Below are 11,801 nucleotides of genomic sequence, written 5' to 3' on the forward strand. Positions count from 1 at the left end.
AACCTATTTTAATTAAACAAATTTATAAAAAAAAAAAAAATAAATTAACCGAATTTAATAAAGTCTTTCTAAAATGTACTTTACTCTTAATTGCTAACTAGCAATCAACCAAATGCTGAAATTTTTGTTTTTAAAAAAATCTATAAAATGATGGTACTTTTGCCTGTTGTAAGCAGACGTGATACTGCTATGCAGTCCTAGAACATCCGGGCCCGGTTGGTCCCGAATTTACAATGTTCGGTGTCCGGTAATACAGGCTGTGGTGCGCAATATTTTATGTTGCGACCATATTGTGACCAGCAATTTCAAATGGTACACGGAAAATGAGTTAAAAAATTTGGTTTAAAATGGTAGAACTATAATGTATTTAATATTTGTTCGTGATGTTCTTAGTTCGAAACCCTAAAATTTACAAACCATTGCAACATTCGTCTCCAAACGAAATCAAAAATTAACTTTCTTTATCTGGTCTTTAATGTTTTAATTTAAATCAGATTTTTGTAAGACATTTTTAAGTGACACAATTTTTTATAAACATTTTTAAAAAGACATTTTTTTAACCAAAATATTTTTCACATGTTTTGACACAAACGTCGGTGTAATTTTTTGTGATACAAAATTTTGACACGATGTGACAAAAAACCCGCGAGCTTTACTTTAGTGTATGGTAAATGATATGAATAGGAAGTTTGTAAATTTGCCAGAAGCTTCGGCCGTGAGAAGCTTCGGCCAGAAGGTTCGGCCTGCAAAAAACGCGGGGGGTCGGTGACGAAATTGCCGCGTAAAATGTCAGTTTAAGACCATATTTTACCGATATTCAAAATAAAATTTGACAAAAAGTATAATACATAAAAAAAATTTAACAAGTTGTTACTTTAAATATATATGTTAGTTTTTAGAATATTTATTTTTTTTTAAATTTTTGTTCCAAAAATGTATTTTTAAAACGGATTAAAGACGGGCGCTTATGGCCTGCATAATTTTTCATCTAACTGCGGGAAGTCCACGACGTAAAGCCCGCGTTTGATATTAACGTAAGACCGTATTTTATCGAAATTCAAAATAAAATTTGACAAAAAGTATAATATATAAAAAAATTTTAATTGGTTGTAACGTTAATGACATACGTTAGTTTTTAGAATATTTATTTTTTTTAAGATTTATGTTTCAAAAACTAATTTTAAAACAGATTAAAGACAAGTGTTAAATTTGTTTTACATAAACCAAAATTTAATTTAAAAAAAATTGAATTACTTAACAATAAACAAACTTTTATTTGCAAAAAAAAAAATTTGTTTTAAAAAAACCTAAAACTTAAAATTAATTAAAAAAATAAAATCTAATTTACAAATACCGAAATTTGATTTATTAAAAACAATTTTTACATGTTGAAAACTAATAACCTAAACTAATAACCTGATAATATAAGTTTAAAATCAATGGGATGTACGCTAGCACGAATTTTTTACCTCAAAAGCGTCCGTCTTTAATGCGTTTTAAAATTACGTTTTCGAAAAAAAAATTTAAAAAAAAATAAATATTCCAAAAATTATCATATATATTTATCTTAACAACAGGTAAAAACTTTTGTAACTATTGTACTTTTTGCCAAATTTCATTTTGAATATTGGTAAAATATGGTCTTGCATTAAAGGTATACGCGGGCTTTACGTTGCAGACTCCCCGCAGTTTAATGAAAAATTTCGCAGGCCGAGAGCGATTCGTCGTAAAATTTTGAAGGCTTAAAGCTAAAGCACTTGTCTTTAATCCGTTTTAAAATTAGTTTTTGAAACATAAATCTTAAAAAAAATAAATATTCTAAAAACTAACGTATGTCATTAACGTTACAACCAATTAAAATTTTTTTATACATTATACTTTTTGTCAAATTTTATTTTGAATTTCGATGAAATACAGTCGTTAACATCAAACGCGGGCTTTACGTCGTGGACTTCCCGCAGTTTGATGAAAAATTATGCAGGCCATTAGCGCCCGTCTTTAATCCATTTTAAAAATACATTTTTGGAACAAAAATTTAAAAAAAATAAATATTCTAAAAACTAACATATATATTTAAAGTAACAACTTATTAAATTTTTTTTATGTATTATACTTTTTGTCAAATTTTTTTTCGAAAATCGGTAAAATATGGTCTTAAACTGACATTTTACGCGGCAATTTCGTCACCGACCCCCCGCGTTTTTTGCAGGCCGAACCTTCTGGCCGAAGCTTCTGGTCCCCGTTTGTAATACCAGTTCCCGGTTAATTATTCAACACCAGATTCTAAATCTTAGGGCAGGTTAATAAATATTGTGCTGAATAAAAAGCTAACAGGCCAAATTTTGAATCTGGTGCAAATTTGTTAACTGTATTTTTAATTAGGTGCAGATTAATGTACTGACAGACTGACGTTAGTCAGTTAGTGACGTCTGAACGTAAGACGTTTTACACTAATTCTTGGTTCTGCCTTGTTTGATTTTAAAATATATTAAATAATCTGTTTAGGTAAAGTGTTGCATTCAAGTAGGTTTAAGTCTTGTTTGTTGAAATGAAATTACTATCACAGTTTTAAAATTCATTTGCAAATATGACTAAACGACGAAGATATCGATCGAGGCCTAAACCCAGTCAACATTCCGAGCAGTCGTCTATTCCCAGCTCATCTGAGGAATCGAGTAATGGAAGTACAAGAGTTACACGACGCTCTTCTTTAGCTAACTCTTTGGGCAAATCAACTCCGTCTTCATTAAAACGACAAAACAGTGGTTTGCCGAACTCTGAAGTGCAATCCTCTGATTCCAGGTCAAGTAAACAACTAACTAATAATAAGCGAAAGTTTAGTAAAATTCGAAAGTTGGGTAAAGAAATGGCTGAAATAGCGGAAAGTACGGAATCAGACAGTTATAACACACCCTCTTCGATTGGATGTAGAACTCGAACAAGGGGTACATCAGAAAGTTATTCATCAAATAAAAAATCAATGCCAAAAAAAACAGACAAAGATGTTAAATTAAAAACAGGCTCTCCAGTAAAACCTGAAAAAGGACAAATGCCTACTCCAAGGACTCCTAAAAGAGCAAACCCACTTGGTATGACAGAACATGAAATGCTCTTAGCATTAGATGAGAGTGGTGGTCGACTTCGCAAGCGTAAATATAACCCATCATATTATGTTGACATGAAAACATGTCCAATCACTGGCTGTGATTCTCGTGGACATTTATTGGGGCGCTTCGAGCGCCATTTTACTCCGACAGCTTGTCCAATGTTTCATAATTTGACCCCGGAGCGATGCAAGGAGAATTACGAAGCATATGTAAGATTAAAAGAAGAGCGTGCAGCTGAAAGTGAAGAAGCAGACAAGAAAACTACTCACAACACTCGTAAAAATGATTCTGTAGCTACACCTGCACAGGCCAAGTAATATTAATTAAAAAAAAATCCAGACATATTATTTTATTTAATTCCTGTTGTAACTGATTTTTTTCCAAATTTAAATTTAGATATCGAAAAAAAGTGCAACATCTGCGTAGTAGCGTTAATGGTTTATCACCTGAAACAAAAAGAATAAATGGAGAACACAAGAAAAAACATGGCACATCAAGAGAACCACTTCTTAATGGTGTGGCTTCGGATTATGATTTAAATTTATTTCGTCGGGCGCAGGTAAATATATTTGTTTCATTTACATGTTTTGTAAGTGTATTCACTAAAAAAGTGTATTTTATAACTGTATTTTTACCATTAAAGGCTCTTGCCTCTGAGGGAATAGAACATGAGTTAGAAAGACTTCATGAGACAGGGCATGGCATTGTAACTGGCAATCAGGAACGAAGACTAAGAGTCATTGAAATTGGAAGATATGAAATGGACACATGGTAGTAAAAATTAAAAATTATACGACTAATCTTGCTTGTAAACAGTCTCTACTAATTATCTATTTAACAGATATATTTTGTTTTAATCAGGTACTCATCACCTTATCCTGAAGAATATGTCCAAATGCCCAAACTCTACATCTGTGAGTTTTGTTTAAAATACATGAAAAGTCCAACAATATTAAGACGACATATGGCAAAATGTGTTTGGAGACACCCTCCCGGTGATGAAATATACAGAAAAGGAACCATAAGTGTGTTTGAGGTAAAAAAACAACTGTGTTAACCTATTTTTTTAACTGACTATTTAAATTGTGTTGCAATAATTCAACCGGCAGCGTGTTGTAGCGGTAAAAACACTTGCTACACTACACATGAGGTCGTAGGTTCAATCCCCACTGATCTCATGCTGTAGCGTCCTTGAGTAAGGCGATATAAACGATATGAACTCCTGCTCGGCCAGCACTTAATCAACAGTATAATTATCGGGCAATTATAATCTATTATATCCCAAACTGCCACAGGTAACTCGAGACTGGGTCGGAGTAACTGATGTTACTTTATGTTTTAGTCGCGCATTTGACTTTCCCACATCGAGGATGAAGATATATACAAAAAAATAATAATAATTTAACTAGTTCCTAGCATTGAATATATTTTATATTAATAGGTTGACGGGAAGAAAAACAAAATTTACTGCCAAAATATCTGCCTGCTTGCCAAGCTATTTCTTGACCACAAAACCTTGTACTATGATGTTGAGCCTTTTCTGTTTTATGTTATGACGGAGGCTGACCTTACAGGCTGTCATATGGTCGGATACTTCTCCAAAGAAAAAAATTCTTTTCTAAATTACAATGTTTCTTGTATTTTGACAATGCCGCAATATATGAGAAAGGGGTAACTTATATTTTTGTTTGTGGTTATGCTGTATAATGCACCAAGTTTTATATATTTATTTCTGCCTAATTCATTTTTTCTTTTAGCGTTTAAGTTACCACATTTTTACCGAATTTTAGTTACCAATCACAAATTTTTTTTAGGTATGGAAAAATGCTGATAGATTTTAGTTATCTTCTATCTCGTCGGGAGGGCAAAGTTGGATCACCAGAGCGGCCTTTATCTGACTTGGGTCTTCTCTCATATCGCAGTTATTGGACTGACATCATTCTCAGTTATCTGTCTGAAAGAGACCAGGCAGCTGAAGTCTCAATCAGGGATATAAGTCAAGAAACTGCAGTTAACCCTTCCGACATTGTAAGCACCCTACAGGCCTTACAAATGCTTAAGTACTGGAAGGGTAAGCATATCATCTTGAAGCGACAAGAAATGTTAGATGAATGGGTCACAAAAAGACAACAGAGACCGCCAGAGTATGCTTGTCGAACTGTTGATCCAAACTGCCTCAAATGGACTCCTCAAAGACCGAAAAACTCATGATAAAATAAAAATTTTAAAGCGTTTTAACAGTGATCTTTATTTTAAAGCATCTAAAAAAGGTGTATTAGATTTTAAGATATAAATTTAATTACTACTCTAATTAGCATTTGGCTTTCAATGTTTTTTGCTTTAATATTGACAGTTCTGCTATTTCAATTAGCTAAAAAAAACAGCAAGATATGAACAGTGATAGAAAGTTATTTACGAAGTGTATCTATTATAATCATACTCAAAAATTTTGATATAACATGAAACATTCCTGTTAAATTTTGAACTACAAATATTTATTTTGTGGCTTCAAAAAACACTTTAAATTATATCCATGGGTTTTTGTGTTCCTTTGACATTTTTTTTTAATTGTATTTTATTTTGGATTATTTTTACACATAAATTCTTATGCTGAATTAAAACTAAAGTGTTTTTTTATTGTTTTTTATTACCTTTTAATGCAATTACTGTATAAAAAGTATACATGGCATGGATACATTTTGCTAAGCGAAATAATTATTAAGCTATAGAAATAATATTAATAAAAAACAATATTTACATTTTTTGTGAAAATGTAATCAATTTTGGCTGTTTCTTAAAATTATAGGTTTTAAGCATAGAAACATACAAAAGGCACCTTGTAAAGAAAAGATACATATAACTTTTAAAAAAAGTTAAATCATTCAAAACTTTTACCCCCTAAAATCTATAAAAATAACTCCACAAAGGTAAAAATTAGATTAAAAACATTTTTTATTAGAATAAAAAAAAACAGGAAAATTTTAAACTTTTTTGTTTAAGCTGTCATACTATTTATAAAACTTGGTTTTAGTATAGTGTTAAAGCCCATTCTGCTTACATATCTAATGGGTTCTGTCTCCTCAATTTATCAGGGTATTCACCATAATATTTTGCAACCAGATCTCTTGCTGTTGGTTCGTGTTTCTGTTCGCGCTTGGCTTTCATGAGTAAAATGTGGTCTCGTTTTTCACGGTTTTTCTCCAAGAAAGTTTGACTTTGTGTACTTCTGCATTTTAAATCAACATGATATTAATTTTTTTTTTAATTTTAAGGAAAATTAAAACAAATATTTCAAAATTAGCCTACTTGAGTTTTGTGTTTGGTAATGAATAGCCACTAGCTGCGCTGTCAAGATACTTTTTTGACTTGTTGGGTTGGTTTCTGCTTTCCCAATTCACAACCTCATATTGTGATTTGCATTTTGGACAACATACCTTGTTATCTATTACATCTAAATTTAGAAAGTGTAATGTTAAAAAACAACTAATTGAGCTATATTTAAGTAGTGATAAATGACCAAATGGCAAAAAGTAACTTAAAAACAAAATTGGAATGTTGTGTTTTTTTTTTTATTTTGGTTTTTCTCGCATTGATAAAAGTAAATAATAAATACGATATACAATTAATATTACAACAATGCGACGGGAAAAAATGACAAAATCAATTTAATGATTTAAAACATGCCAAAAGTATTAATGTTTACATGAAGATTTTAATTATTTTATGGCATGGTCACCAAACCCTGTATACAAACCTTGCATTAATTTTGGATGTCCAGAGTTTCTAGCACATTGCAAAAGGTCGTGACCACTATTATTTTCTGAATGTATATCAGCGTTATGATGCAGAAGACAATTGGCACAACTTCCTTTTCCATTTCTCATTGATAAGTGCAGCGGAGTATCCCCATTGTCTAACAGTTTATAAAAGAACCATTATATTAGTCACATACAATATTAACTAGTATACATAACATGCTATTTTGAGTAAAATTTATTCACTTAGTTCTGGAGGTATTATAAGTGTTTAGTTTTTTTTTACTGCAGTTAACATGAAAGTATAATTTAATTATTGTGAAATGAACTGCACCATCTGTAACATTGGGATTTGCTCCAGATTCGACCATCCAGTGCAGAACATTTATAGAGCCATGCTTTGCTGCATAATGTAAGGGGGATTTGCCATTTTTGTCCAAAGATTGTAGCTTTGCACCTAAATACATTTAAACAAATTTAGTCCATTATATTTAATATATAAATTTATATTTTCACAATAAAAAAATCAATTACTTTTGCCCAACAGAAAAAGTCATTACTTTGTTTGTAATGATTGTGTTATATTTGGGCAAGAAGGTAGCACAAAATTTTGGTACAAACGAATAACTTTTATAGTTCATACCAATCTAAACACACCTTGTTTGGCCAAATATTTAATGCAGTTAAGGTGGTCATGGGATGCCGCGCAATGTACAGGTTGAACTCCAGAAATATCCTTTGAATTCACATCACCATCAAATTCAATTAAAGTCTTAAGACAATGCAAACCTAAAACATAAAATAAAAACATTTAAACTTGTATAACCTTAACTGACTACTAAATGAAAGATTTCTTACTTCCATTAGTTGCAGCAGTGTGAATAGGGTGGTGTCCGTGATTATCAACAAATCCCAAATCAACACCAAATTTAAATAATATTCCTAGCACGGCAGAATGATCTTTAATGCAGGCAACATGAGCAACTGACCTCCCTAATCTGTCACCTAATAATGGATTGCTACCTAAATGAGTTAAAAAATATTTAATTATAAAATTACATATCAAATACATTTTAAAACAGAAAAAGAAGTTTTTGCTGTTTACCATATAACTTACCATGTTCAAGTAGAAACTGTACACATTTTGTCTCCCCATTCATTGCTGCCAGATGACAAGCAGTCTGTCCATTAGCATCTTGTTCATCAATGTTACTTACATAACCCACTTAAAAATAGAAATATTTTCGTGTTAAAATAGTTTAGTATTGCTTAAATGGTAGGATGCAAATAAAACAGAAAAATTATATGATTTATACCTGCTTGGGTTAATTTGTATAAATAAATAAAAGACACCCATTTTAATTTTTAAGTTTAAATTAAATAAACTACTTAGTAATTTTACAGCTTCCGATTGTCCACCAATACATGCTTCATGTAAGGCAATTCTACCAGCAGAACTTTTTAAATTAACATCAGCCCCTGCCTGAAATATTATGGCAATAAATTTAAATAATATACATACCTAATTATATTAGTAAAAAATAAATAGACAAAAATGTATGAATGCAAGTTAGTATAAAGAGTTATAACTTATACCGGTTTACAGCTTTGTTTGCATAAATTAATTTATACTACCTCTAAAAGTTTATTTAAAATTGAAATTTGACCATAAGCTGCAGCTCTATGAAGTGCAGATCTCATTTCACCACCGGTAAAGCGACTGCTGAAGTTCGGATTTATCTGAAAAACACAACAAAAACAATTTAGTCATGTTACTATTAAGACATACAGCTCTCTACTTAATCAGCTTAGAAATACTTATTTGGGTAACCTGCATCTCAAGTAATTGCTCTATCATTTTTTCATCTCCATTTTCAACAGCTTGAATCAATTGTTTTCCTTCTGTAATAAACTAATAATTACATAATCGTGTAAAAAAAACAGAGTATATTAATTACAAAAAAATTATTCATTTTATTGCAAAAAAGTTTAATTTGCCTGTTTCGATTTCATGATTAAGTTCAAACTGGTCGTTATCCATTGTCATTTCAAGTTGATAAAGTCTTCTATCTAAAAATTTGCTCTTCGTGGAAAAAAATCAAACCACAACATGTAAAAAGGTCAAGGGTCGAAAATGTTTAGCTTCAGTTTTCACCGTAGTTACGACTATTCTCACAAAGTTAGAAATCAATGGGAAGTGTATGAAAAATTAACTAAAAATACAAGTATATAATTTTATTTTTTATTAAATAAAAAAGGTATTTTCTATTTAATAATTTTTTAATAAAAATAAACATATTACTGAAATAAAGATTTTAATTATCCCCAACTCCATGTTACGCGTGAATAAATATGTTAAGCTAATTCGTAAGTTTTCTATCGCTACCGGTTAACCTTGGTTTGGTACTAGAAAAAGCTTTTTTCACTTCGTTGTGAGTATTGTTTAAATTTGAAGTATTTACTTACATTAAAACTAAAATTATTTTTCTGTATTTGATAGAAGATATTAAAATATTTTTACTACATAGTTTTGGGTATTTGGCATGCTTATTTTGCTTTAAACTGACTGACTTTGACTAAAGCTGTTATGGACTTGTTATTTGATTTAAAAAATTGTAATACTTCCTTAAACTCAAATGTAAAGTTTATAATGCCTTTTTGTTACAGAACATTTATTTTATTTAAAAAAATATTAATAGTCTTACCTTTATCTTCAAATACTAACCATAAATGATCTAATAGTGCTGTTTTAAATTTTTTTTTTGTATATACCTTTATCCTCGTTGTGGAAAGCTCGAATGCGTGACCTTAACATAGAGTAACATTTGTTTGCCTGTGGCAGTTTAGAATATTATAGAAACTATAATTGCCCATTAATTATGCTGCTGATTAAGTGCTGGCTCAGCAGGAGTTTGCCAATTATAACACCTCACTTAAGCGCGCTACAGCATGAGAGCAGTTCGGATTGAACCCACGATCTCATGGTGGTGTAGCAAGTGTTCTTACCACTACACTCTGCTGCCGATTCTTTGTTTTTTCAGTTGTTTTTCTAAGTTGAATTTTTAATCAAGTATCAATTTTATACTTAATTTATATAAATAGATTTTAAAATAATTCATTTATTAGAGAAAAAACTGGCTGAAGTTTTTAACTAGCTTTTGGTCATTAACTTTGTAAAATAGATTATTTTTTAGAAGTACGGTAGTTATTACTTTTTGTCAAGTTGTGTAGTTATTAATTGTATATAATTTGCAAAAAAGGTAATTTTAAATAGAAGTTGGGGTCTTTTGTGCATTGAGTCATATTATATTTTTTATAAAATAAATTATATAGGTCTATATATGATAAAAAGATTATTTTTTTTTGAATATATAAACATACATTAAAGTTAGTTTCATGTTGTCCTTTTTTAACTTTAAAGTATGTTGATTTTTACAAACAACTATCTTTAAGTATTTAAGAGGTGTTGTTTTAAAATTTGGAAAACTTTTTATTATTTGTTTAATTCCTATCGCACGGGGGCAGCATAGAGCAGTTAATTGACATAGACTTTTGCTTTATTTTTTTTTGTGTTTTCATTTCCGATTTTAAGTTTCGTATCACTTATTTATAATTAACAAATTATTCATATTAAATTAAGGCTAAAATGTTATTGTTTACTAATTTGTTTCTTTAGTCTACATTTAGAGAATTTTTAATTCTTTAGTAAATTTTTAACGGGTCCTTTTTTTACATTTTTTTCGCTACAAAATATATGTTGATTAAATTGTGGTGGGTTAATTAAATTTCATTTTTTAATTTACATTTTTAACATTGTGAACCTTGTCATTACAGAAAAATATGTTCATTTTGGCATTTAAAAATCTTCGCCCGACCCTCTTTGAACTGTCGCATATCGGTCTCATTAAATCTCCACCCAATACTTTCCGCATTCTATGCATCGCATTTAACCATTAAACCCGTTCATTACCCGCCTTAATTGCCACCATTTAATCTGGTCTGGAAAGATTCTGTCTTATTTAAAACGGGTTGGGTAAAAATAGCATGTGCACGCTTAATAAACGGCGCGGAATTTTCATTGTAATTGCGTCGTTACAGGTGCAGTGCGTAATTAGCGTGCGTCCCAAATTGCCACTTCATTACTTTATATCTTGGTACCAACTGGTCTTAACTATGTGTAGGTGTGACTTACATAAAGGCAAGGCATACATGCGCGGTTACGTCGACTTATATTGCAATTATGATATTTAGCAGACAGACCACGCCTTTTGTCTTGCCGGTGCTGATAAAATATAATTAGCTTTTTTTTATTGTACCCAGCTTTAATGAAAATTAATTTATTGGGCAATTTTGTATACAACAAAAGACTTAACAATTGTTTTTTTTTTGTCCATAGAATCATAGGTTAACTCTATTTTAAACTGATCTAAATCTGATCAACAAAGATGGGAATTCTTCGTATGATTTACCCTATCCTACGCAGAAACTTGACTTACGTTCCAACGGTTATCATAGGAGGTTTGGGCTTCGGCTACGTATTCGATCGAACCACGACTTACGTGTTTTATGACGTCATAAACAAGGGAAGAGGGTTCAAATATTACGAGCCTAAGTTATTGGAAATAAAAGCGAGGTTGGCAGCAGCCGAGGAGGAAGAAGAGGAAGATGACGAATAGACTTTTCGCTATTTTGGAATTTTATTTATTTTAGTTCCGGTTCTACTCGCTAACAAATTATTTTCTTTTTAAAAATTTAATAAAAATAAGTTTGTCGAAATAAAAATTTGCTCTTCTATAGTACAAGTGTCTTTAGTTGTTTTTTTTTAATTTAGGTGAACTTAAAAAATTGTAAAATGTTTAAATTTGTGGTTAGTACGGACTGAGTGCGAGGAAAATCGTCGACTGATATTTTCTCTTCAAAACACTTCAATTTTTCGAAA

At 30.6% G+C, this 11,801-nt stretch overlaps 2 protein-coding genes across 2 annotated transcripts; one reads left to right on the forward strand and one right to left on the reverse strand.

Annotated features, from left to right (window-relative positions):
* Positions 1-2,510: 2,510 nt before the first annotated feature.
* Positions 2,511-5,773, forward strand: LOC145763982 (histone acetyltransferase KAT7-like). The gene is made up of 6 exons (XM_082575541.1): positions 2,511-3,420; positions 3,504-3,666; positions 3,751-3,878; positions 3,969-4,143; positions 4,549-4,778; positions 4,922-5,773. Exons 1-6 carry the CDS (start codon positions 2,588-2,590, stop codon positions 5,316-5,318), a joined length of 1,926 nt encoding a protein of 641 aa, XP_082431667.1. The 5' UTR covers positions 2,511-2,587; the 3' UTR covers positions 5,319-5,773.
* Positions 5,774-5,837: 64 nt separating this feature from the next.
* LOC145763983 (uncharacterized) lies at positions 5,838-8,950 on the reverse strand. Its single transcript, XM_082575542.1, has 11 exons — positions 8,861-8,950; positions 8,694-8,764; positions 8,498-8,602; positions 8,252-8,345; positions 7,980-8,087; positions 7,721-7,885; positions 7,520-7,651; positions 7,197-7,319; positions 6,862-7,020; positions 6,414-6,558; positions 5,838-6,333 (listed from the first exon to the last, which is right to left on the reverse strand). Exons 1-11 carry the CDS (start codon positions 8,907-8,909, stop codon positions 6,162-6,164), a joined length of 1,323 nt encoding a protein of 440 aa, XP_082431668.1. The 5' UTR covers positions 8,910-8,950; the 3' UTR covers positions 5,838-6,161.
* Between the last annotated feature and the right edge of the window lie 2,851 nt (positions 8,951-11,801).

The sequence above is a fragment of the Corella eumyota genome, chromosome 1 (assembly GCF_963082875.1).
Source record: "Corella eumyota chromosome 1, kaCorEumy4.1, whole genome shotgun sequence".
NCBI lineage: Eukaryota > Metazoa > Chordata > Ascidiacea > Phlebobranchia > Corellidae > Corella > Corella eumyota.

Bases quoted from the DNA above. Each gene is read 5' to 3' on its own strand.
- LOC145763982 (XM_082575541.1), top strand. From the start codon at position 2,588: ATGACTAAACGACGAAGATATCGATCGAGGCCTAAACCCAGTCAACAT. The intron at 3,667-3,750 runs GTAAATATATTT...TTACCATTAAAG, and splicing joins ATTTATTTCGTCGGGCGCAG to GCTCTTGCCTCTGAGGGAAT. The intron at 4,779-4,921 runs GTAACTTATATT...AATTTTTTTTAG, and splicing joins CCGCAATATATGAGAAAGGG to GTATGGAAAAATGCTGATAG.
- LOC145763983 (XM_082575542.1), bottom strand. From the start codon at position 8,909: ATGACAATGGATAACGACCAGTTTGAACTTAATCATGAAATCGAAACA. The intron at 8,088-8,251 runs GTAGTTTATTTA...TCTATTTTTAAG, and splicing joins GGAAGCTGTAAAATTACTAA to TGGGTTATGTAAGTAACATT. The intron at 7,021-7,196 runs GTGCAGTTCATT...ATAAACTGTTAG, and splicing joins AAATCCCAATGTTACAGATG to ACAATGGGGATACTCCGCTG.